This window comes from Oncorhynchus masou, chromosome 22 (assembly GCF_036934945.1).
Source record: "Oncorhynchus masou masou isolate Uvic2021 chromosome 22, UVic_Omas_1.1, whole genome shotgun sequence".
In the NCBI taxonomy this organism is placed as follows: domain Eukaryota; kingdom Metazoa; phylum Chordata; class Actinopteri; order Salmoniformes; family Salmonidae; genus Oncorhynchus; species Oncorhynchus masou.
In genome coordinates, this window is record NC_088233.1 from 6,580,977 (window position 1) to 6,607,352 (window position 26,376).

At 49.9% G+C, this 26,376-nt stretch overlaps 2 protein-coding genes across 2 annotated transcripts in view; one reads left to right on the forward strand and one right to left on the reverse strand.

The window, feature by feature from the left end:
• The window catches only part of LOC135509782 (reelin-like), a 71,374-nt gene extending 63,015 nt beyond the window's left edge, over positions 1-8,359 (forward strand). The window contains exon 39 of the mRNA XM_064930681.1: positions 5,266-8,359. Within this exon, the coding sequence (XP_064786753.1) occupies positions 5,266-5,359 (94 nt within the window). The 3' untranslated portion in view covers positions 5,360-8,359. The remainder of the gene's footprint in view (positions 1-5,265) is intronic.
• Positions 8,360-8,774: 415 nt separating this feature from the next.
• Positions 8,775-9,152, reverse strand: bncr (bouncer). Its single transcript, XM_064930682.1, has one exon. It carries the CDS (start codon positions 9,150-9,152, stop codon positions 8,775-8,777), a length of 378 nt encoding a protein of 125 aa, XP_064786754.1.
• Between the last annotated feature and the right edge of the window lie 17,224 nt (positions 9,153-26,376).

Below are 26,376 nucleotides of genomic sequence, written 5' to 3' on the forward strand. Positions count from 1 at the left end.
TACACCGTCTACACACAGCATCTACACACCGTCTACACACACCGTTTACACACACCATCTACACACCGTCTACACACACCGTCTACACACGCCGTCTACACACCTGCATAACCGTCTACACAGCGGAAGCATAGAGCATTTGAATGCCTATTGCATGTTGCTGAGGGCTTCATACCAGTGATAAAGGTCATTGATTATAACATTCTAAAGGATGTCATGCATTGTGCTTCATCTAACAGTCATGACATGTGTATGTAAGGGCTAGATGTAGTTCCGTTAAGTTAACGTTAAGGGCAGGTGTTCAGTCAATATTTGGCAAACGACAGAGAGCCCATTGAGTTGTACCACTTGGAATGATATCTATAGAACAAGGCCTTGTGCGTGTAGAGTCAACACGCCAGCTACACACAGAACACACACCTTACCTGAGCTGTCCCTGGTTAGGTGTGGCCTTGACCTGTCCTCTCCTACTCCTACGGTTGGTTCTCAACATTCAACAACAGTGTCTGCTGAACAGAATAACCGTTCGATCCTCACACTTCTCTTTTTTTATTTCTGTCTCTCTGTTCCACAACTCCACCACCACTCCTCTCCTCCTTTTCAATGGTTTTCTTTGTCATCGTGTGTCTCTCCTCTCCTCCCTGATCTCACAACACTAACATGCGTGACCATACTGCTTCTCTTCCTCCACTGCCTGTGCTTGTGCTCTCCTGCTGGCTCATCATGTCCTATTATGTCCTCCTTCTCCTCTTCCTGACTCCTTCTCCTCATCTCCTCCTCTTCTTCCTCCTTCTCCTTCTCCTCTTCCTGACTCCTTCTCCTCTTCCTCCTCTTCTATCTCCTCCTTCCTCTTCCTTCCTTCCCTCTCTCTTCCTTCCCTCTCTCTTCCTTCCCTCTCTCTTCCTTCCCTCTCTCTTCCTTCCCTCTCTCTTCCTTCCCTCTCTCTTCCTTCCCTCTCTCTTCCTTCCCTCTCTCTTTCTTCCCTCTCTCTTTCTTCCCTCTCTCTTCCTTCCCTCTCTCTTCCTTCCCTCTCTCTTCCTTCCTTCTCTCTTCCTTCCCTCTCTCTTTCTACCCTCTCTCTTTCTTCCTTCTCTCTTTCTTCCCTCTCTCTTTCATCCCTCTTCCTTTCTTCCCTCTTTCTTCCCTCTCTCTTTCTTCCTTCTCTCTTTCTTCCCTCTCTCTTCCTTCCCTCTCTCTTTCTTCCCTCTCTCTTTCTTCCCTCTCTCTTTCATCCCTCTTCCTTTCTTCCCTCTCTCTTCCTTTCTTCCCTCTTTCTTCCCTCTCTCTTTCTTCCTTCTCTCTTCCTTCCCTCTCTCTTTCTTCCCTTCTTCCCTCTCTCTTTCTTCCCTCTTCCTTCCCTCTCTCTTTCTTCCCTCTCTTTCTTTCTGGCTGTGTTTGGTCCTTTTTCTATCCATCTGTTATTGTCTTTACATATTTCTGTCTCTCTCTCCACGTTCTATATCCCTTCCTCTCTATTCCTCTCTGACTCTCTTACTCCCTGCTCCCTCTCCTCTCTTTCACCCCCCCCCCCGTCTCTCTGGGCCCCCTTTCGCCTCCCCAGGCGGCCGGGGTTCCTCCCCCCCAGATCTTTCTGCGAGCCAGCAGCATCCCCATCCTCCCCTCTCGCGCTCTAACCTCTGCTCTCTTCTGTATTCTGCTCCCTGTGGCATGGCTGTAGAGTCAGGTAAGTCTTCCTCTTCTCCCCGAATGCAGTCCCCTCCTCTTCCTCCTGTGACACCCCCCACCTTATACCCCTGACCCTCCTCTTCTGTCATCCTCTTCCTAGCCTTAACCCCCCCCCCACACACACACACACACCCACCTCCTCAGAGACACACACACACACACACCACCTCCACAGAAACACACACCACCACTACACACACACACACCACCTCCTTCAGAAACACACACCACCACTACACACACACACACCACCTCCTTCAGAAACACACACCACCATTACACACACACACACCACCACCTACACACACACACACCACCTCCTTCAGAAACACACACCACACACACCACCAGAGACTACACACACACACACACCACCTCCACAGAAACACACACCACCACTACACACACACACACCACCTCCTTCAGAAACACACACCACCATTACACACACACACACACCACCTCCTCAGAGACACACACACACACACACCACCACCTCCACAGAAACACACACCACCACTACACACACACACACCACCTCCTCAGAGACACACACCACCACACCACACACACAGAAACCACCACCTCAGAGACACACACACACACACCACCTCCACAGAAACACACACCACCACTACACACACACACACCACCTCCTCAGAGACACACACACACACACCACCACCTCCACAGAAACACACACCACCACTACACACACACACACCACCTCCACAGAAACACACACCACCATTACACACACACACACCACCACCTCCACACACACACACACACCACCACCTCCACAGAAACACACACCACCACACACACACACACCACCTCCACAGAAACACACACCACCATTACACACACACACACCACCTCCTCAGAGACACACACACACACACACACCACCACCTCCTTCAGAAACACACACCACCACTACACACACACACCACCTCCTCAGAGACACACACACACACACACACCACCTCCTTCAGAAACACACACCACCACTACACACACACACACCACCTCCTCAGAGACACACACACACACACACCACCACTACACACACACACACACCACCTCAGAGACACACACACACACACACCACCACCTCCACAGAAACACACACCACCACTACACACACACACACCCAACTCAGAGACACACACACACACACACAGGCCACCTACTGTCATTATCCAGAGGCAGGCTCTTCTCAAAGGCTTATCCATGACACGGACAGAACTGATATCCCCACACTTCTGAGGAACCAGACATCAGGAGATAAAAGACATAATGACATGGCTGCTGTCATCCATGGAAATTATAAACGTCACCAGAACGAACACCCAGTGATCCAATACCTATATGAGATATCTGAGATACTATTTCTCAACTAAAAATCACCTTTTGTGTCAATTCGTCTGTATATATTTTTAAACACACATCTCAATGGTATCATCAATGTGTTTGTGTGTGTGTGTATATGTGTGATGCAAGCCATCACTATATGAATGGCTGTTGTTCCTATTGCGACCATTTGAGTGCTTTGGGTCTTGCTCCATGTCTGCACACAGCCCAATAAGGAGTTGATGCGGAGGCTGACTTTGAGACACAAACACACACACACACACACACACACACACACACACACACACACACACACACACACACACACACACACACACACACACACACACACACACACACACACACACACACACACACACACACACACACACACACAGAGGCACATGTTACAACCACCCCTTCATTCATTCTGATGTGGACATCAAGCGTTGATCATTCAACTCGGTGCACACGTCCTTCACACTGGCGGTGGTATGATGCAGAGACGACATAACGAGCTCAAGACATCCACATAAAACAAAAGACCTCGAACTCATCAAGCCCTTCATCAGAGTAAACAACCTCCATCCAACTCCTTGCATGATGGCTTTTTATTTCCAACGTTGCCAAAGCCACCCCTACCCGCCTATCCCCCCCCATCCACGGCTGCCTGTCCACGGAAAACACCATTCTGTGAATCAGGGGCCCTCTCCATACTGGCCGTCCCTCTAACTCGCTCTGTGAAGGAGACAAACAAAATAAACAACACAGAAGCGGAAAGACAGACATCCCACTTTGTCAGCCTCTCGTCCCCCTCCCATCCCCCTTCTCTACTACCCCCCCCCCACCCCGCTTTGCAGGGGGCCACATGCTGCCGCTCCTGGCATCAACTGCTGGATGGACGAGGCAATGACAGGCTAAGCAAGAAGAGCGATCTTCAATCACGGCTTCTCTCTTTTAACTATTTAGTTCAGTTTCTCCCCCCCCCCCCTTTCTTTGTTGGTCTGTTTGTTTTCCCCTTCTGATATGGATGTTACTCAACGAGCTCAAACACTCTTCCTATAGAACCTTAGAACCTAGATCAGAGTTAGAACCCCCCCCCCCCAGAAACCCCAACCCTGTCTGTAGCTAATGTCTGACCCTGTCTGTAGTTAATGTCTGTGACCCTGTCTGTAGCTCATGTCTGTGACCCTGTCTGTAGCTCATGTCTGTAGTTAATGTCTGTAGCTCATGTCTGTGACCCTGTCTGTAGCTCATGTCTGTGACCCTGTCTGTAGTTAATGTCTGTGACCCTGTCTGTAGTTAATGTCTGTGACCCTGTCTGTAGTTAATGTCTGTGACCCTGTCTGTAGCTAATGTCTGTGACCCTGTCTGTAGCTCATGTCTGTGACCCTGTCTGTAGTTAATGCCTGTGACCCTGTCTGTAGCTCATGTCTGTAGTTAATGTTTGTAGTTAATGTCTGACCCTGTCTGTAGCTAATGTCTGTAGTTAATGTCTGTGCCCCTGTCTGTAGTTAATGTCTGTGACCCTGTCTGTAGCTAATGTCTGTGACCCTGTCTGTAGCTACTGTCTGTGACCCTGTTTGTAGCTCATGTCTGTAGTTAATGTCTGTAGCTCTTTAGGCCATTCATGTGTCCTCTGGTTGTGTCCCATCATGTCTTGTCCTGTTGACTTGCTTATGATATTGCCAATGTCAAAACCAGCTGTTGATCAATATATATATATATATATATATACATTATAAAGTAAGTTATGAATAGTCCACTATTTGCTAAGTTTGAATGTTTGAGGTTAGAGGTGAAATCCAACTGAAAATACCAACATGGATCTAGGAATGTGTGAGCTTGCATATGAGACTGTGTGTGTGTAATTCAGACTGTGTGTGTGTGTGTGTGTGTGTGTGTGTGTGTGTGTGTGTGTGTGTGTGTGTGTGTGTGTGTGTGTGTGTGTGTGTGTGTGTGTGTGTGTGTGTGTGTGTGTGTATTTCAGACAGTGTGTGTGTGTGTGACAGTGTGTGTGTATTTCAGACAGTGTGTGTGTGTGTGTGTGTGTGTGTGTGTGTGTGTGTGTGTGTGTGTGTGTGTGTGTGTGTGTGTGTGTGTGTGTGTGTGTGTGTGTGTGTGTGTGTGTGTGTAGATACTGTAAATGCCTCTTCCTTGGTTACTAACGGTCACCAACCTCTTCCTCCCTCTCTCTCCCTCACTGTCTTTGTCTCCCTACAGCACCCGTAAACAAAACTACATGATGAACTTTGCCAGACAGACCGGCCTACGTCACTACTACAGCCGAAAGAGGCGGGCACTGCAGCATGCCTAACCAATGGATTTTCCCTACGACCTGCCAATCACACATATGACCGACCAACCAACCAACCACATTCCTTTCTCCTGATGCCATATCACCCTGTCAAGTCCTGCCCTCCAGCCAATGGATTCCAGTCAGCCTTAGACCACACCCCTTCCCTCTCCAATCCCCCCCCACTCTGCCAGACAACGTGGACCATCCCATCAGTTTACACTGCAACCAATCAGAAGCCTTCCCCACCCACCCCCCCCCCCCCATTGTGACTGGAAGGAAGGAGACGTGAAGGAGCAACAAAGGCGGACATTTTGTTTACTTTTAATGGACTTCCGGGTTTCCAGTTGTTTTCTAATCGTTGCCGTAGGTGGTTATTATGATATGATGATTCCCTGTTCCAGTTGCGATACGATGATGATAGTACCCATCATTCCCCTTATCACCCCATCCTTATCACCCCATCCTTATCACCCCATCCTACCCACTTAGTCCTACTACTACCACACTGTGAAATCATGAAGAGAAATATCACTGCTGACCAGTGACATAGAGTTGGATAGAAGGCACACAGTCACAGAAGTGATAATGGCAAAGCTGGGGGGGAGAGCCCTGTTTCCAACTCTATGCCAGGTTGCTGGGGTGTATTCATTAGTCCGATTCCGTTGCAAAAATGTTTTACAACAAAAACCAGTTACCATTTCCTCTAGGAACCAAACGGAAACAAGCGGAGCAAACAGAATGAAAATGGAGAGAGAATCTGACTGAATCTGTCCAATAGAAACTCTTTTGGAGTAAACGGTTTCCATTGCAAAACTTTTTTGCAACAGAATCTGACTAATGAATATACCCCTGGGCTAGGAGAGGGGAACACTCCTCCGCCTGCACCAGTATCTGGGAGGAAGATCATTACAGTGAAAATAGTACTGTGTTCTTGCTGTCCTGTGGGTTATTTTCGTGATGAGTCGACTGTGGCCGTGTTTCATTTAATTTTTTTTTATTTTTTTACTAATTCACATTGCGTAATTTTTCGGTTGGATGAGTTTTTTTCCTCCATGTTTATCGGATGAGGGACAGATGGATGAAGGGCAGGGTGGATGAATCCCTACCGTCAAGGAAGATGGAAGGAAGGAACAAATCGCAAAAATAGAGGGGAAAAAAAACATAAGAAAAATAAGTTAAAGACCGAACAATGATTTAGTTTGTTTTATATGTGTTGGCTCCTGAGTATACAGATATTTATGGTGAGCGGTTCTCCATGGAACCTATTTAAAGATACACTGTGCGTGAAATCTGTGTTATTTTCTAGTGTTAAGTTATTAGGCAGTTACTCAGCCTCTCTTTCTCTCGAGGCTCTCGGCCTACAAACTCTCCCACCCCTCCCCCCAGCATCCCTCCCCCTTCTCGTGCTGTTACCTCATCCCTCTCTCTCCCATTCTTGTGATGTTACCCCCTCCTTCTCCCCCTCCTCGTTGTTACCCCATCCCTCTCCTCGTTGTTACCCCCATCCCTCTCCCCCACCCCGTGCTGTTACCCCATCCCTCTCCCCTCCCCCTCCTTCTCCCCCACCCTGTGCTGTTACCCCATCCCTCTCCCCCTCCTGTGCTGTTACCACCCCATCCTCCCTCTCCCCATCCCTCCCCATGCTATTACCCCCATCCTCCCTCTCCCCATGCTGTTACCCCCATCCTTCCCTCTCCCCATGCTGTTACCCCCCCATCCTTCCCTCTCCCCATGCTGTTACCCCCATCCCTCCCTCTCCTATTACCCCCATCCTCCCTCTCCCCATGCTGTTACCCCCATCCTTCCCTCTCCTATTACCCCCATCCTTCCCTCTCCTATTACCCCCATCCTCCCTCTCCCCATGCTGTTACCCCCATCCTTCCCTCTCCTATTACCCCCATCCTCCCTCTCCTATTACCCCCATCCTCCCTCTCCCCATGCTGTTACCCCCATCCTTCCCTCTCCTATTACCCCCATCCTCCCTCTCCTATTACCCCCATCCTCCCTCTCCCCATGCTGTTACCCCCATCCTTCCCTCTCCTATTACCCCCATCCTCCCTCTCCTATTACCCCCATCCTCCCTCTCCCCATGCGGTTACCCCCATCCTTCCCTCTCCTATTACCCCCATCCTTCCCTCTCCTATTACCCCCATCCTCCCTCTCCTATTACCCCCATCCTCCCTCTCCCCATCCCTTACCCCCATCCTTCCCTCTCCTATTACCCCCATCCTTCCCTCTCCTATTACCCCCATCCTCCCTCTCCCCATGCTGTTACCCCCATCCCTCCCTCTCCTATTACCCCCATCCCTCCCTCTCCTATTACCACCATCCTTCCCTCTCCCCCATGCTGTTACCCCCATCCTTCCCTCTCCTATTACCCCCATCCTCCCTCTCCCCATGCTGTTACCCCCATCCTCCCTCTCCCCATGCTGTTACCCCCATCCTCCCTCTCCCCATGCTGTTACCCCCATCCTCCCTCTCCCCTCCTGTTACCCCCATCCCTCCCTCTCCTGTTACCACCCCCATCCCTCCCTCTCCTGTTACCCCCCATCCCTCCCTCTCCTGTTACCCCCATCCCTCCCTCTCCTGTTACCCCCATCCCTCCCTCTCCTGTTACCCATCCCTCCCTCTCCTGTTACCCCCATCCCTCCCTCTCCTGTTACCCCCCATCCCTTCCTCTTCTGTTACCCCCATATCCCTCCCTCTCCTGTTACCCCCCATCCCTCCCTCTCCTGTTACCCCCCCATCCCTCCCTCTCCTGTTACCCATCCCTCCCTCTCCTGTTACCCCCATCCCTCCCTCTCCTGTTACCCCCATCCCTCTCTTTCTCTCTGCTGATTTCTGCTCCCCGGAGATGAGGCCTCGTCAGTGTTGTTTGTTGAAGTCTACTGTGTAATATGGACCCTCTCCTCCTCTCTGTAACTCCACTATAGCAATCTCCTGTACATATAAGTATATCCACTATGGGGAGACCCAGCAGCCTTATAAAAGGGGAATAAAGAACTGTCCAAACCTCAAGAGATAGTCAGTGTGTGTGAGTTGTGCCTATATATAATATTATTAGAAACTTCATCACCACATTCCAAATTGCTGATTCAACAAAAAGTCACAATTAAACACATAGTCCAGTTAGTGTATAAAACATTTATTTCACAATCATAAAAATATTAATTTCTCTGTATATATATATATATATATATATATAAATAAAAAAAAAGGAACCAAATGCATAATCTTCCATTGTATTTGGTTAAGAAAAAATAACAACAAATAAATTGGTTCTCCAGGTTGATGCATGCCTCCGTTTGGTTAGACCGAGTATGCAGCAGTTAACTATTCAAACCAACAAATCCCTCGTACTCCTCGCGTCCTCTATAACAACCAGCACCTATCTAAAAAAAAAATTACATGATTTTAAAAGTAGGCTTGTGAGTTACAGGCCCGTTAATAACAGCATAGTCATCGCCACCACGAGGGGGACCGAATTCACCGCAACACGCTGTCCTGCGTTACAGTAGTTATAGCCACAGCACGCATACGTCATGGTGTACACAGTTCCTTTCAGTGGGAGAGGGTGTATCTGACCGCAGCCCGTCGACGCCATGCACCCCCGGGTGGACAGGGCGCTGTGGTTTCCATAGCGACCGTTGCCCGTCATGCAGAGTTCCGCGGGAGGGCACTCTGTCAGGATGAGGTCAAAGGTCTTGTTCCGGTACATGACGGGGCTGTAGTAACACAGCAGGTTGTTGTTACAGTGGAGGGCTGGGAGGAGCAGGGACAGACACAGGATGGCAGATAGAGACGGGAACATCTGGGGCCTGCGAGAGAATAGACGTCTGGTGGTGAAACTACCCGTTCATGTCAGTCAGCGTTAGAGAGTAGCCTGGTCCCAGATCTGTTTCTACTGTATAGCTAGCTCCTTAGGCTGTGTTTAAACAGGCAGCCTAATTCTGATCTTATTTCCACTAATACTTCTTTTACATCCCAATCACAGCAGATATTTTCTCAGGGCTGATCGGATTGGTCAAAGGGGCAATTAGTGAACAATAGATCAGATTTGGGCTGTCTGTGTGAAGGCAAACCGAGTCAAACATTGAACCTCATCATGACATGAAAAACAACTATAGGAGTTGGCCAGACAGCACAACAGATCTGTGACCAGGCTAGAATTGGAGTGGTATTGGAATGAAACTGCTGATTGGTAACCCACCGGCCAGACAGCACAACAGATCTGTGACCAGGCTAGAATTGGAGTGGTATTGGAATGAAACTGCTGATTGGTAACCCACCGGCCAGACAGCACAACAGATCTGTGACCAGGCTAGAATTGGGAGTGGTATTGGAATGAAACTGCTGATTGGTAACCCACCGGCCAGACAGCACAACAGATCTGTGACCAGGCTAGAATTGGAGTGGTATTGGAATGAAACTGCTGATTGGTAACCCACCGGCCAGACAGCACAACAGATCTGTGACCAGGCTAGAATTGGGAGTGGTATTGGAATGAAACTGCTGATTGGTAACCCACCGGCCAGACAGCACAACAGATCTGTGACCAGGCTAGAATTGGGAGTGGTATTGGAATGAAACTGCTGATTGGTAACCCACCGGCCAGACAGCACAACAGATCTGTGACCAGGCTAGAATTGGGAGTGGTATTGGAATGAAACTGCTGATTGGTAACCCACCGGCCAGACAGCACAACAGATCTGTGACCAGGCTAGAATTGGAGTGGTATTGGAATGAAACTGCTGATTGGTAACCCACCGGCCAGACAGCACAACAGATCTGTGACCAGGCTAGAATTGGAGTGGTATTGGAATGAAACTGCTGATTGGTAACCCACCGGCCAGACAGCACAACAGATCTGTGACCAGGCTAGAATTGGGAGTGGTATTGGAATGAAACTGCTGATTGGTAACCCACCGGCCAGACAGCACAACAGATCTGTGACCAGGCTAGAATTGGAGTGGTATTGGAATGAAACTGCTGATTGGTAACCCACCGGCCAGACAGCACAACAGATGTGACCAGGCTAGAATTGGGAGTGGTATTGGAATGAAACTGCTGATTGGTAACCCACCGGCCAGACAGCACAACAGATCTGTGACCAGGCTAGAATTGGGAGTGGTATTGGAATGAAACTGCTGATTGGTAACCCACCGGCCAGACAGCACAACAGATCTGTGACCAGGCTAGAATTGGGAGTGGTATTGGAATGAAACTGCTGATTGGTAACCCACCGGCCTAATTAGTCAATTGGAACAAGAGCTTGATGGATAGGTTGCTGACTTGCAATTAAAAAGGAAAATTAGCAACTTGTCAAACAAACCAGTCATGATTGCATGAAGTTACAGGTATATCCTAGTAAGGAACCTTCTCGTCTCAGTTTATCTAAAAGACAAGTTGAAAGCCTTGTATGTGTGCTCTCAAGCACAGAAAACACTAACATCTCGCTCATGCAATGGAAATATGTAGGATGAGGACTTACCTGCCCATTCTTACTACTCTGGGGTTGAGAAGAATTTCAAACTGGATACAACAGGTGGCGTTCAATGGATGACAGATGCTCTGTATACTGTTCCAACACTTACTGCTGGTCGAACCAGTACCATCTAACCTCAAACCAAGTAACCACACCCACTCCCGACACCTGTTATTCGGATCAGGACAGACTGAACCAAAAAAAAAAAAGGATTTTAAAGTAACCGTTCAGTGAAAATCTCCTGTTAACACACACCCAAATAATGTTGACTGATATACTCGTATGTGGCCAAAGCATAAATTGAAAATAAAATTTAAAAAACACTTGCTAGGATGAGCTAGCCAATCAACGGTCTACTCATGTGAATATTTCTTACGACCACCATTCCAACAGAGTGGATTAACATAAATATCCAATGCAGCCCCCTTTTCTCTCAATATCATGATTTCTGGGTAACAATTAAGTACCTCACTGTGATTTATTTTTGACCGTTTGAATTAAGTGACAAAAAAAAAATAGCTTCTTAGTAAATAGCAACTTCTCAAGGAAGAATTTAGCTTGGCCTGGGTGTGGTCTGGGAGAGGGAAGGGGAAGCTGACAACTGGCTCTTATTGGCAGAGGGGATTGGAACTCTTATTGGTCTAGCAACTAATTTACCACCTGGTGATGTCATGAGGCAGGCCAAAACTCCAGCCTACCAAAACAGGCAGACTTTTTTTTTTTTTAAATCACCTCTTACACTAAGGGCATTATCACAATTTGCATAGTATTATGCCAACCTAAGTGTGGAAATATATTTTTTATTTTACCTTTATTTAACCAGGCAAGTCAGTTAAGAACAAAATCTTATTTTCAATGATGGCCGACTGGGGAACAGTGGGTTAACTGCCTTGTTCAGGAGCAGAACGACAGATTTGTACCTTGTCAGCTTGGGGGGGGGGGGGTTTGAACTTGCAACCTTCTCATTACTAGTCCAATGCTCTTACAGCTAGGCTACCCTGCCGCCCCATATAAATCACAAATTATTTGTGTTTATTTTTTACTGCACTGGTTCTTTAATTCCCCATTGTTTTGGAAGGAACACTATTTCACTCATTGTAATATTTCATAGAAACCTGGAGACACTGGACAGGTACTTCAACATGCTTTCTGTATTCACGCCATTCACCAGCTACCACACTGAGAACCATAGCTTTTACCACAGGGCAATATTGCAACATCACTAAGAACATAGATTACACTTTACGTCAGTTATTACACATAATTGAATAAATAAGCACATTTTACACTGGAAATTTAAAAAAATCTACTTGAATAAGTGTCATCCCTTGCATGAGGGTGGGGGACAGGGACTGTGGCTAACAGGCCCGTCCCCCAGTGACAAGTATGGCTGAATTCCAGACGGACCCCTAGCCGCTACTCTTTAGCCACTCCTGGAGAGCTGAGAGGACTTTATAGATGGAATTCATGTCATTTTCTCCGTATAGCGGAGCCACGGCGACATCCTCCGCCACGTCCTCATCTCCAGGGCATCTGTGCAGAGGGTCCGCCGCAGAAGGAGGCTTCTCACTGTGCCCCAACGTCACTCCTAGCAGACTCTTAATGTAGGTGTCAGGGGCTGGAGGCTGGTTACACTTGTCACTACAGCAACACCTAGAGAGTTAGTTAGAAAAATGTATGTAAGTCACTCAATATTAAAGAAATTGGCAGTGATGGAAATACATTTTTAAATGTAACTAAATTGTCAAAGTGTAAAAGTATCGATACCTTATTAGTAAGTTACTCATATAACCCAGTAAAATACTACTTGGAGTAAAAGTCTAAATAGATTTAGGACCAAATATTTTTAAGTATCATAAATAAATGTAATTGCTAAAAATGTACTTAATTATCAAAAAGTATAAATAATTTAAAATTCCTTCTATTTAGCAAAGCAGGCAGCACCATTTTCTTGTTTTTAAAAATGTATATAGACAGGCGTCATTTACAAAATATGTGTTTAATGAGTCTGCCAGATCAGAGGCAGAAGTGTTGTTTGAATAGAGTGTGTGAAATTGGACCATTTTCCTGTCCTAATAAGCCTCCAAAATGTAACGAGTACTTTTGGGTGTCAAGCACTTTATACATGATTTTCTTTAGGAATGTAGTGATGTAAAAGTTGTCACAAATATAAAATAGTAAAGTACACATTTCCCCCCCAAAAAACTACTTAAGTAGTACTATAAAGTATTTTTAATTAACTAACTTACACTAATGGCAATTGGCAATACATATCACATGACATATGTAAAAATCACACCGTAGACCACTCATCCTGTAGGTTTTATAGTCCAGCCCTAATTTAAAAACACACCTAATTCTACTTATTAGCTGCTCAACAAGACCTTAATTAACTAGCGGAATCAGATACACTAAATTAGGGTTGGACTGAAAACCTACAAGATCTACTAGATCTCCAGGAAGAGAGTTGGGCAGCCCTGCTATCGGCAATCATAGTACAACATAGTCAGAGCTCTAGAGCTCTAATACAGGAGGGGGAGGACACACCATTTTGGAACATTCAGATAGAAATATGCTATGTAGAACAAACATGACATGTAGAATAAGGAACTACGTCAGCTCTGTTTGTGACATTTCTATCTAACAGGGCCACTAATGTCGATGTGCGACTGTCCCTGTGAAACTACATTTAATAGAAGTAAAGTTGTGGCTACTGAACCTGTATGTCACATTATAGCTGACCCCTCGGTAGGTCACGGCATGGGTGGAGTTACAGAGGTCAGGGGTCAAGCAGCCCTGTGCAGACAGGATGTGAGTGGAACCAAAACGCCCACTGCTAGTACCACAGCGCTCTTGCGGGAGACACTCAGTGGTGGAATCGTTACTGCAGGACCTGGGGGAAAACAAAAAAAACACGGGAGGATCTCAATGGCATTTCCTTGATTCCTTAAATCCCATTGGATGAGAAGGTCAGAGAGGCGGGACCTTTTTGAGAAGGAAGGAAGCAAGACGATGTGAGGAGACAAGAAATTGCAATTGAGATTCTCACCCAGGAGTTAGTTGCCAGATCCAAAATGGGAAACTCTAAACAGAATCAATAGGAAGTCTCAACTCTGACGTCACGCCATTGAAGTTGACATTTAAAAACGGTTAGGGTAGGGACGTCCCAAGGATAGCACTAACTGACCCCCCCCAAAAGATTTAAGAGGTGGGACCTCATGAGAGGAAACTTTGAAAGTCAAATTACTATGCAACAATGTTCTATATAAAAGATCAAGCCTAAACCTGACACAAAAAAACTTTATCATTGGAAAAATCTCCATTGAGAATGCTTTTCAGTCCCGGACTGGGCATAATCAGACTGTGACCAGTCCGGGAAACTGCCCCCCAGTGTGTGTGGTGGGGGGGGGGACACACACCAACCTTGCTTTGTGCTGTAGAGGGCAGAAGTTACACAGCAGACTGGTACTAGGAATATGACTGCCCTTGGCTGTTACAGTCAGGAGGAGGACACAGAGGCAGGCTGCTGGAGCCAGGGGTTGGGGAGCGTTCAACCTGGAACATATTAAAAAATACATTCTAAAATTTTTTTTTTTTTTTTTTAACTTCTCAATATATTTCTAGTCAAATGTTTGTTACAGATATGCGTTTTACCACACCTCTTTTGGTATTAGTGTGGCAGAAACGTGTAACATGGTCACTGTTTTAAATCGAGGTGGTTTGAAAACGTTTGAGCAAAACATCAACAGACATTCCCAAAAAAAAAATCAAAAGGAGACACTACTGAGCATTTGTAATGTGAGTAAAGAAGCCGGTTGTTCACCTGTGTTTTCTCTGCGATGCCATTTTCCCTGGTCCTGTGTTTATGAAACACATCTTGGCCCGACTGTGCCTGAAGAAGAGTCGCACGCCCAGCAGGGATGTGTTCATTAGGACACATAACAGAAACCGTTTTAAAACTCTTTTTTTTTTTTTTACAAAGAGGAGTGGAAATTAGTGTTCCTTATTGGACAGGTTGGAAAGTCCCGCCCTGTTTTTAATTCCATTTTTTTAATCGGTTGGTGCCCAATGAACACAACCCATGGGGGGGGGGGGGGTTGCTGATTACTAAGCGGAGTCAGCTGTGTCACTCAGCTATAATCAACATCTCTGTGGGTTGGATTTACATAATCAGCCATCTTAAAATCATAACATCTAAAACTTCTTCTAACAAAACAAACCAGTAATACAACTGAAAGTAGACCACATTGTTTATTGTGAAAAATATATATAAATGTCCTGCTCTTTTTTTTAGTGGGTCTCTAAACATGTTCAAGTGTCTTTAGTACTGAAGGTAAATGTGTGACTGCAACACTATCTACTATACAGACACCACTGACACCCTCTTCCTGAGGGTTAACTGGTAGCATCAAGTGAAGGTCAATTCCACATTCAAAACAACTGGGAACTGTGGGGGGGGAACAAACTCCGACTAGGTAAAATAGTTTTGACCGGTCATCCAACTCGGGGATTCTAACTCTGGGATATCAGGCCAATTTCTGAAACTCTGACTTTCCGACCTGAAGATTCATGGTTTGACCTTCCCTGTTGTTTTGCACGCTGCAAAAGTCACACAGCATGACACGCACATCAGGGTTTCGGTCAGTTCCATTTCAGTTCAAATTAATTTAGAAAGTAAACCAAATTCTAAATCTTGAAATGCATAGAGGATGCATCCTGATAAGTACACACTTAGGGAGAAGGGTGCAAATTGGGATGCAGGCAGCCAGTCTTCTTTTTGATAAGGATATGTGTAAAGGAAGGGAAGGCCAGTCTATGGTGTATGTGTCCCTTCCAGGTAGACGTGAAGAAATCCTCAAGGAGAATCCCCTTCCAGGTAGACGTGAAGAAATCCTCAAGGAGAATCCCCTTCCAGTTAGACGTGAAGAAATCCTCAAGGAGAATCCCCTTCCAGGTAGACATGAAGAATCCTCAAGGAGAATCCCCTTCCAGGTAGACATGAAGAATCCTCAAGGAGAATCCCCTTCCAGGTAGACGTGAAGAAATCCTCAAGGAGAATCCCCTTCCAGGTAGACATGAAGAATCCTCAAGGAGAATCCCCTTCCAGGTAGACGTGAAGAAATCCTCAAGGAGAATCCCCTTCCAGGTAGACATGAAGAATCCTCAAGGAGAATCCCCTTCCAGGTAGTCATGAAGAATCCTCAAGGAGAATCCCCTTCCAGGTAGACATGAAGAATCCTCAAGGAGAATCCCCTTCCAGGTAGACATGAAGAATCCTCAAGGAGAATCCCCTTCCAGGTAGACATGAAGAAATCCTCAAGGAGAATCCCCTTTCAGGTAGACATGAAGACATCCTCAAGGAGAATCCCCTTCCAGGTAGACGTGAAGAAATCCTCAAGGAGAATCCCCTTTCAGGTAGTCATGAATAATCCTCAAGGAGAATCCCCTTCCAGGTAGACATGAAGAAATCCACAGAAGGACAGGCGATGGGCTTGTCAGATGAGAAATTTGTTACATTTAAATGTACATTTTAGAGAGAAAACTTTCACCGATCAAAGGACAGGTTCTCCAGCAGCCCTACAGCCCAATCTGTGCACGTGCCTGGGTGAAGGACAGCTTTCCCTCCATATAGAGAGGCTCCTAAAAGATGAGATCAAATCAAACAATTTAATCAAATATGTATCTACAGTTATAAATAAAGCCATGTTTACATCAACAGACTCATAAAATGGTGTGGGGGTGTGTTAGATATCATTTATAAATGCAAAAGAAAACACCAACATGAATTAAGACAAACTAAATCATGTAAAAGTCTCTCACCATCTCTTTCCTGGTCGTTGTCTCGATCTTCATGCCCCCAGTCTTCCTCACTGTGTTGGTCATATTCACTGGGATCATGGCTGTACTGGGAAATCAGCACGTGTTGAAGCCTGTCCTGTCTGGTCACAACATTATCAATTATTAATATTAACAAACGTTTATATTATTATTATTATTATTTATTTATTTACATATCTTTGGTACCAGGAATCGAAACCACTATCCTGACGTTGCAAACATCCTATTGTACTAACTGAGCTACAGAGGACATATGTTATCAAGACCATGATACAGGAAAAAACAAGACAAGCCATCACTTAAGGCACCACTCACTCACAACTGACCGTTATCAAGCTCGCTTTATTTTCCTTCGTATTTAAACGACCTGGAAGAGTGAAGAACAACACAAAGTGTTCGTGATGCCGTACGACACAGAGGCAAAATAACATGTCAAACAAATCCAACCAAGTCCTCTTACAAATGACAGAAATACACTTGAACAATCAGTCATGTCGCTTCATGCCCATCCTTGAACACACATACAGTGGGGCAAAAAAAGTATTTAGTCAGCCACCAAGTGTGCAAGTTCTCCCTCTTAAAAAGATGAGAGAGGCCTGTAATTGTCATCATTGGTACACTTCAACTTTGACAGACAAAGTTAGAAAAAAAACCTCAGAAATTCACAATGTAAGATTTTGAATGAATTTATTTGCAAATTATGGTGGAAAATAAGTTTTGGTCACCTACAAACAAGCAAGATTTCTGGCTCTCATAGACCTGTAACTTCTTCTTTAAGAGGCTCCTCTGTCCTCCACTCGTTACTAACATACATGTATCTCTGTACCAGACCTATCATACTAACATATATGTATCTCTGTACCAGACCTATCATACTAACATACATGTATCTCTGTACCAGACCTATCATACTAACATACATGTATCTCTGTACCAGACCTATCATACTAACATACATGTATCTCTGTACCAGACCTATCATACTAACATACATGTATCTCTGTACCAGACCTATCATACTAACATACATGTATCTCTGTACCAGACCTATCTATCTCTGTACCTATCATACTAACATACATGTATCTCTGTACCAGACCTATCATACTAACATACATGTATCTCTGTACCAGACCTATCATACTAACATACATGTATCTCTGTACCAGACCTATCATACTAACATACATGTATCTCTGTACCAGACCTATCTATTGTATAGGTCTATTGTAACATGTATACATGTCTAGACGTTGGAGGAAACATCACAGGGACACAGTATAGATGTAGGAAAACACTACTGGTAACAGTAGTATACCTCAAACTGCTTAATGGCATTCCTCAATGAGGAGAGGAGGGAGGTGACTGCAGAGAAGGATTCGAGTTGAACTGCTAATACGTGTATTTACAGTAATGGGGGAAATTATAACATGCCTACATTTAACTTTTAATTTATCTTTAAAGAGTAAATGTATTAGAGGACCTACTTTTGTATTCTACACTGAGAGGTAATATACGTAATATATGTGGTATACACTAGGCTGGTAGCCTAGTGGTTAGAATCTAGAGGCGGTAGGTAGTCTAGTGGTTAGACTGGAGGGGTGGCAGGTAGCCTAGTGGTTAGAGTGGAGGGGTGGCAGGTAGCCTAGTGGTTAGAGTGGAAGGGCGGCAGGTAGTCTAGTGGTTAGAGTGGAGGGGCGGCAGGTAGCCTAGTGGTTAGAGTGGAGGGGCGGCAGGTAGCATCGTTGTTAGAGTGGAGGGGCGGCAGGTAGCCTAGTGGTTAGAGTGGAGGGGAGGCAGGTAACCTAGTGGTTAGAGTGGAGGGGCGGCAGGTAGCCTAGTGGTTAGAGTGGAGGGGCGGCAGGTAGCCTAGTGGTTAGAGTGGAGGGGAGGCAGGTAGCCTAGTGGTTAGAGTGGAGGGGCGGCAGGTAGCCTAGTGGTTAGAGTGGATGGACGGCAGGTAGCCTAGTGGTTAGAGTGGAGGGGCGGCAGGTAGCCTAGTGGTTAGAGTGGAGGGAGGGGCGGCAGGTAGCCTAGTGGTTAGAGTGGAGGGACGGCAGGTAGCCTAGTGGTTTGAGTGGAGGGGCGGCAGGTAGCCTAGTGGTTAGAGTGGAGGGGGGCGGCAGGTAGACTTGTGGTTAGAGTGGAGGGACGGCAGGTAGCCTAGTGGTTAGAGTGGAGGGCGGCAGGTAGCCTAGTGGTTAGAGTGGAGGGCGGCAGGTAGCCTAGTGGTTAGAGTGGAGGGGCGGCTGGTAGCCTAGTGGTTAGAGTGGAGGGGCCTAGTGGTTAGAGTGGAGGGGCGGCAGGTAGCCTAGTGGTTAGAGTGGAGGGGCGGCAGGTAGACTAGTGGTTAGAGTGGAGGGGCGGCAGGTAGACTAGTGGTTAGAGTGGAGGGCGGCAAGGACTAGTGTTTAGAGTGGAGGGCGGTAGGTAGCCTAGTGGTTAGAGTGGAGGGGTGGCAGGTAGCCTAGTGGTTAGAGTGGAGGGGTGGCAGGTAGCCTAGTGGTTAGAGTGGAGGGCGGTTTGTAGCCTAGGTAAGTGGACTAGTGGTTAGAGTGGAGGGGGGCAGGTAGACTAGTGGTTAGAGTGGAGGGGCGGCAGGTAGCCTAGTGGTTAGAGTGGAGGGGCGGCAAGTAGCCTAGTGGTTAGAGTGTAGGGGTGGTAGGTAGTCTAGTGGTTAGAGTGGAGGGGCGGTAGGTAGCCTAGTGGTTAGACTGGAGGGGTGGCAGGTAGCCTAGTGGTTAGAGTGGAGGGGTGGCAGGTAGCCTAGTGGTTAGAGTGGAGGGACGGCAGATAGCCTAGTGGTTAGAGTGGAGTGGCGGCAGGTAGCATCGTTGTTAGAGTGGAGGGGCGGCAGGTAGCCTAGTGGTTAGAGTGGAGGGGAGGCAGGTAACCTAGTGGTTAGAGTGGAGGGACGGCAGGTAGCCTAGTGGTTAGAGTGGAGGGGCGGCAGGTAGCCTAGTGGTTAGAGTGGAGGGCGGCAGGTAGCCTAGTGGTTAGAGTGGAGGGGCAGCAGGTAGCCTAGTGGTTAGAGTGGAGGGGCGGCAGGTAGACTAGTGGTTAGAGTGGAGGGGCGGCAGGTAGCCTAGTGGTTAGAGTGGAGGGGTGGCAGGTAGCCTAGTGGTTAGAGTGGAGGGAGCGGCAGGTAGCCTAGTGGTTAGAGTGGAGGGGCGGCAGGTAGCCTAGTGGTTAGAGTGGAGGGGCGGCAGGTAGCCTAGTGGTTAGAGTGGAGGGGCGGCAGGTAGCCTAGTGGTTAGAGTGGATGGACGGCAGGTAGCCTAGTGGTTAGAGTGGAGGGGCGGCAGGTAGCCTAGTGGTTAGAGTGGAGGGAGGGGCGGCAGGTAGACTAGTGGTTAGAGTGGAGGGGCGGCAGGTAGCCTAGTGGTTAGAGTGGAGGGGCGGCAGGTAGCCTAGTGGTTAGAGTGGAGGGGCGGCAGGTAGCCTAGTGGTTAGAGTGGAGGGGCGGCAGGTAGCCTAGTGGTTAGAGTGTAGGGGCGGCAGGTAGCCTAGTGGTTAGAGTGGAGGGGCGGCAGGTAGCCTAGTGGTTAGAGTGGAGGGCGGCAGGTAGCCTAGTGGTTAGAGTGGAGGGGCGGCAGGTAGACTAGTGGTTAGAGTGGAGGGGCGGCAGGTAGCCTCGTGGTTAGAGTGGAGGGGGCAGGTAGCAGGGTTAGACTAGTGGTTAGAGTGGAGGGGCGGCAGGTAGTCTAGTGGTTATAGTGGAGGGGTGGCAAGTAGACTAGTGGTTAGAGTGGAGGGGCGGCAGGTAGCCTAGTGGTTAGAGTGGAGGGGCGGTAGGTAGACTAGTGGTTAGAGTGGAGGGGGGGCAGGTAGACTAGTGGTTAGAGTGGAGGGGCGGCAGGTAGCCTAGTGGTTAGAGTGGAAGGGGGGCGGCAGGTAGCATAGTGGTTAGAGTGGAGGGGCGGCAGGTAGACTAGTGGTTAGAGTGGAGGGGCGGCAGGTAGCCTAGTGGTTAGAGTGGAGGGGCGGCAGGTAGCCTAGTGGTTAGAGTGGAGGGGCGGCAGGTAGACTAGTGGTTAGAGTGGAGGGGCGGCAGGTAGACTAGTGGTTAGAGTGGAGGGGTGGCAGGTAGCATCGTTGTTAGAGTGGAGGGGCGGCAGGTAGACTAGTGGTTAGAGTGGAGGGGCGGCAGGTAGCCTAGTGGTTAGAGTGGAGGGGCGGTAGGTAACCTAGTGGTTAGAGTGGAGGGGCGGCAGGTAGCCTAGTGGTTAGAGTGGAGGGGCGGCAGGTAGACTAGTGGTTAGAGTGGAGGGGCGGCAGGTAGCCTAGTGGTTAGAGTGGAGGGGCGGCAGGTAGACTAGTGGTTAGAGTGGAGGGGCGGCAGGTAGACTAGTGGTTAGAGTGGAGGGGCGGCAGGTAGTCTAGTGGTTAGAGTGGAGGGGTGGCAGGTAGACTAGTGGTTAGAGTGGAGGGGCGGCAGGTAGTCTAGTGGTTAGAGTGGAGGGACGGCAGGTAGCCTAGTGGTTAGAGTGGAGGGCGGCAGGTAGACTAGTGGTTAGAGTGGAGGGGCGGCAGGTAGCCTAGTGGTTAGAGTGGAGGGGCGGCAGGTAGACTAGTGGTTAGAGTGGAGGGGCGGCAGGTAGCCTAGTGGTTAGAGTGGAGGGCGGCAGGTAGACTAGTGGTTAGAGTGGAGGGGCGGCAGGTAGACTAGTGGTTAGAGTGGAGGGGCGGAAGGTAGACTAGTGGTTAGAGTGGAGGGGCGGTAGGTAGCCTAGTGGTTAGAGTGGAGGGACGGCAGGTAGCCTAGTGGTTAGAGTGGAGGGGCGGCAGGTAGCCTAGTGGTTAGAGTGGAGGGGCGGTATGTAGACTAGTGGTTAGAGTGGAGGGGTGGCAGGTAGACTAGTGGTTAGGTGGAGGGGCGGCAGGTAGTCTAGTGGTTAGAGTGGAGGGGCGGCAGGTAGCCTAGTGGTTAGAGTGGAGGGGCGGTAGGTAGACTAGTGGTTAGAGTGGAGGGGCGGCAGGTAGCCTAGTGGTTAGAGTGGAGGGGCGGCAGGTAGCCTAGTGGTTAGAGTGGAGGGGCGGCAGGTAGACTAGTGGTTAGAGTGGAGGGGCGGCAGGTAGCCTAGTGGTTAGAGTGGAGGGGCGGCAGGTAGCCTAGTGGTTAGAGTGGAGGGGCGGCAGGTAGCCTAGTGGTTAGAGTGGAGGGGCGGCAGGTAGCCTAGTGGTTAGAGTGGAGGGGCGGCAGGTAGTCTAGTGGTTAGAGTGGAGGGGCGGCAAGTAGACTAGTGGTTAGAGTGGAGGGGCGGTAGGTAGCCTAGTGGTTAGAGTGGAGGGGTGGCAGGTAGCCTAGTGGTTAGAGTGGAGGGGGCAGGTAGACTAGTGGTTAGAGTGGAGGGGCGGCAGGTAGCCTAGTGGTTAGAGTGGAGGGGCGGCAGGTAGCCTGTGGTTAGAGTGGAGGGCGGCAGGTAGACTAGTGGTTAGAGTGGAGGGGCGGCATGTAGTCTAGTGGTTAGAGTGGAGGGGCGGCAGGTAGCCTAGTGGTTAGAGTGGAGGGGCGGCAGGTAGCATAGTGGTTAGAGTGGAGGGGCGGTAGGTAAACTAGTGGTTAGAGTGGAGGGGCGGCATGTAGTCTAGTGGTTAGAGTGGAGGGGCGGCAGGTAGCCTAGTGGTTAGAGTGGAGGGGCGGTAGGTAGACTAGTGGTTAGAGTGGAGGGAGGCGCAGGTAGCCTAGTGGTTAGAGTGGAGGGGGGCGGCAGGTAGCCTAGTGGTTAGAGTGGAGGGACGGCAGGTTGACTAGTGGTTAGAGTGGAGGGGCGGCAGGTAGACTAGTGGTTAGAGTGGAGGGGCGGCAGGTAGCCTAGTGGTTAGAGTGGAGGGGCGGCAGGTAGCCTAGTGGTTAGAGTGGAGGGGCGGCAGGTAACCTAGTGGTTAGAGTGGAGGGGCGGCAGGTAGCCTAGTGGTTAGAGTGGAGGGGCGGCAGGTAGCCTAGTGGTTAGAGTGGAGGGGCGGCAGGTAGCCTAGTGGTTAGAGTGGAGGGAGGGGCTGCAGGGTGGCCTTGTGGTTAGAGTGGAGGGGCGGCAGGTAACCTAGTGGTTAGAGTGGAGGGGCGGCAGGTAGTCTAGTGGTTAGAGTGGAGGGCGGCAGGTAGCATAGTGGTTAGAGTGGAGGGGCGGCAGGTAGCCTAGTGGTTAGTGTGGAGGGGCGGCAGGTAGCCTAGTGGTTAGAGTGGAGGGAGGGGCGGCATTGTAGTCTTGTGGTTAGAGTGTAGGGACGGCAGGTAGCCTAGTGGTTAGAGTGGAGGGTCGGCTAGTAGACTAGTGTTTAGAGTGTAGGGGCGGCAGGTAACCTAGTGGTTAGAGTGGAGGGGCGGTATGTAGACTAGTGGTTAGAGTGGAGGGGCGGTAGGTAACCTAGTGGTTAGAGTGGAGGGACGGCAGGTAGCCTAGTGGTTAGAGTGGAGGGGCGGCAGGTAGCATCGTGGTTAGAGTGGAGGGGCGGCAGGTAGACTAGTGGTTAGAGTGGAGGGGCGGCAGGTAGTCTAGTGGTTAGAGTGGAGGGGTGGCAAGTAGACTAGTGGTTAGAGTGGAGGGGCGGCAGGTAGTCTAGTGGTTAGAGTGGAGGGGTGGCAAGTAGACTAGTGGTTAGAGTGGAGGGGCGGCAGGTAGTCTAGTGGTTAGAGTGGAGGGGCGGCAGGTAGACTAGTGGTTAGAGTGGAGGGGGGCAGGTAGACCTAGTGGTTAGAGTGGAGGGGCGGCAGGTAGCCTAGTGGTTAGAGTGGAGGGGCGGCAGGTAGCCTAGTGGTTAGAGTGGAGGGGCGGTAGGTAACCTAGTGGATAGAGTGGAGGGGCGGCAGGTAGTCTAGTGGTTAGAGTGGAGGGGCGGCTGGTAGCCTAGTGGTTAGAGTGGAGGGGCGGCAGGTAGCCTAGTGGTTAGAGTGGAGGGGCGGCAGGTAGACTAGTGGTTAGAGAGTGGAGGGGCGGCATGTAGTCTAGTGGTTAGAGTGGAGGGGCGGCAGGCTGCCTAGTGGTTAGAGTGGAGGGGCGGTAGGTAGACTAGTGGTTAGAGTGGAGGGAGGCGCAGGTAGCCTAGTGGTTAGAGTGGAGGGAGGGGCGGGGGTAGCCTAGTGGTTAGAGTGGAGGGACGGCAGGTTGCCTAGTGGTTAGAGTGGAGGGGCGGCAGGTAGACTAGTGGTTAGAGTGGAGGGGCGGCAGGTAGCCTAGTGGTTAGAGTGGAGGGGTCGGCAGGTAGACTAGTGGTTAGAGTGGAGGGCGGCAGGTAGCCTAGTGGTTAGAGTGGATGGACGGCAGGTAGCCTAGTGGTTAGAGTGGAGGGGCGGCAGGTAGACTAGTGGTTAGAGTGGAGGGGCAGCAGGTAGCATAGTGGTTAGAGTGGAGGGGGGCAGGTAGACTAGTGGTTAGAGTGGAGGGGCGGCAGGTAGTCTAGTGGTTAGAGTGGAGGGGTGGCAAGTAGACTAGTGGTTAGAGTGGAGGGCGGCAGGTAGCATAGTGGTTAGAGTGGAGGGGCGGTAGGTAGCCTAGTGGTTAGAGTGGAGGGCGGCAGGTAGCCTAGTGGTTAGAGTGGAGGGGCGGGTAGGTAACCTAGTGGTTAGAGTGGAGGGGCGGCAGGTAGCCTAGTGGTTAGAGTGGAGGGACGGCAGGTAGCCTAGTGGTTAGAGTGGAGGGAGGGACGCAGGTAGCCTAGTGGTTAGAGTGGAGGGACGGCAGGTAGCCTAGTGGTTAGAGTGGAGGGGCGGCAGGTAGCCTAGTGGTTAGAGTGGAGGGAGGGGGCGGCAGGTAGCCTTGTGGTTAGAGTGGAGGGACGGCAGGTAGCCTAGTGGTTAGAGTGGAGGGGCGGCAGGTTGCCTAGTGGTTAGAGTGGAGGGGCGGCAGGTAGCCTAGTGGTTAGAGTGGAGGGGCGGCAGGTAGCCTAGTGGTTAGAGTGGAGGGGCGGCAGGTAGACTAGTGGTTAGAGTGGAGGGGCGGCAGGTAGCATAGTGGTTAGAGTGGAGGGGCGGCAGGTAGACTAGTGGTTAGAGTGGAGGGGCGGCAGGTAGTCTAGTGGTTAGAGTGGAGGGGTGGCAAGTAGACTAGTGGTTAGAGTGGAGGGGCGGCAGGTAGCCTAGTGGTTAGAGTGGAGGGGCGGTAGGTAGACTAGTGGTTAGAGTGGAGGGGGGGTAGGTAGACTAGTGGTTAGAGTGGAGGGGCGGCAGGTAGCCTAGTGGTTAGAGTGGAGGGGCGGCAAGTAGCATCGTGGTTAGAGTGGAGGGCGGCAGGTAAACTAGTGGTTAGAGTGGAGGGGCGGCATGTAGTCTAGTGGTTAGAGTGGAGGGGCGGCAGGTAGCCTAGTGGTTAGAGTGGAGGGGCGGCACGTAGCATAGTGGTTAGAGTGGAGGGGCGGTAGGTAAACTAGTGATTAGAGTGGAGGGGTGGCAGGTAGCATCGTGGTTAGAGTGGAGGGGCGGCAGGTAGACTAGTGGTTAGAGTGGAGGGGCGGCAGGTAGCCTAGTGGTTAGAGTGGAGGGGCGGTAGGTAACCTAGTGGTTAGAGTGGATGGACAGCAGGTAGCCTAATGTTTAGAGTGGAGGGGCGGCAGGTAGACTAGTGGTTAGAGTGGAGGGGCGGCAGGTAGCATCGTGGTTAGAGTGGAGGGGCGGCAGGTAGACTAGTGGTTAGAGTGGAGGGGCGGCAGGTAGCCTAGTGGTTAGAGTGGAGGGGCGGCAGGTAGCCTAGTGGTTAGAGTGGAGGGCGGCAGGTAGCCTAGTGGTTAGAGTGGAGGGGCGGCAGGTAGCCTAGTGGTTAGAGTGGAGGGGCGGCAGGTAGCCTAGTGGTTAGAGTGGAGGGAGGGGCTGCAGGGTGGCCTTGTGGTTAGAGTGTAGGGCGGCAGGTAACCTAGTGGTTAGAGTGGAGGGGCGGCAGGTAGTCTAGTGGTTAGAGTGGAGGGGCGGCAGAGCATAGTGGTTAGAGTGGAGGGGCGGCAGGTAGCCTAGTGGTTAGTGTGGAGGGGCGGCAGGTAGCCTAGTGGTTAGAGTGGAGGGAGGGGCGGCATTGTAGTCTTGTGGTTAGAGTGTAGGGACGGCAGGTAGCCTAGTGGTTAGAGTGGAGGGTCGGCTAGTAGACTAGTGTTTAGAGTGTAGGGGCGGCAGGTAACCTAGTGGTTAGAGTGGAGGGTTGGCAGGTAGCCTAGTGGTTAGAGTGGAGGGGTGGCAGGTAGCCTAGTGGTTAGAGTGGAGGGGCGGCATTGTAGACTTGTGGTTAGAGTGGAGGGACGGCAGGTAGCCTAGTGGTTAGAGTGGAGGGGCGGCTGGTAGCCTAGTGGTTAGAGTGGAGGGGCGGTAGGTAGACTTAGTGGTTAGAGTGGAGGGGCGGCAGGTAGTCTAGTGGTTAGAGTGGAGGGGTGGCAGGTAGCCTAGTGGTTAGAGTGGAGGGCAGCAGGTGCCTAGTGGTTAGAGTGGAGGGGCGGCAGGTTGCCTAGTGGTTAGCGTGGAGGGGCGGCAGGTAGCCTAGTGGTTAGAGTGGAGGGAGGGGCTGCAGGGTGGCCTTGTGGTTAGAGTGTAGCGACGGCAGGTAGCCTCGTGGTTAGAGTGGAGGGGCGGCAGGTAGACTAGTGGTTAGAGTGGAGGGGCGGTAGGTAACCTAGTGGTTAGAGTGGATGGACGGCAGGTAGCCTAGTGGTTAGAGTGGAGGGGCGGCAGGTAGACTAGTGGTTAGAGTGGAGGGGCAGCAGGTAGCATCGTGGTTAGAGTGGAGGGGCGGCA

Bases quoted from the DNA above. Each gene is read 5' to 3' on its own strand.
- bncr (XM_064930682.1), bottom strand. From the start codon at position 9,152: ATGTTCCCGTCTCTATCTGCCATCCTGTGTCTGTCCCTGCTCCTCCCA.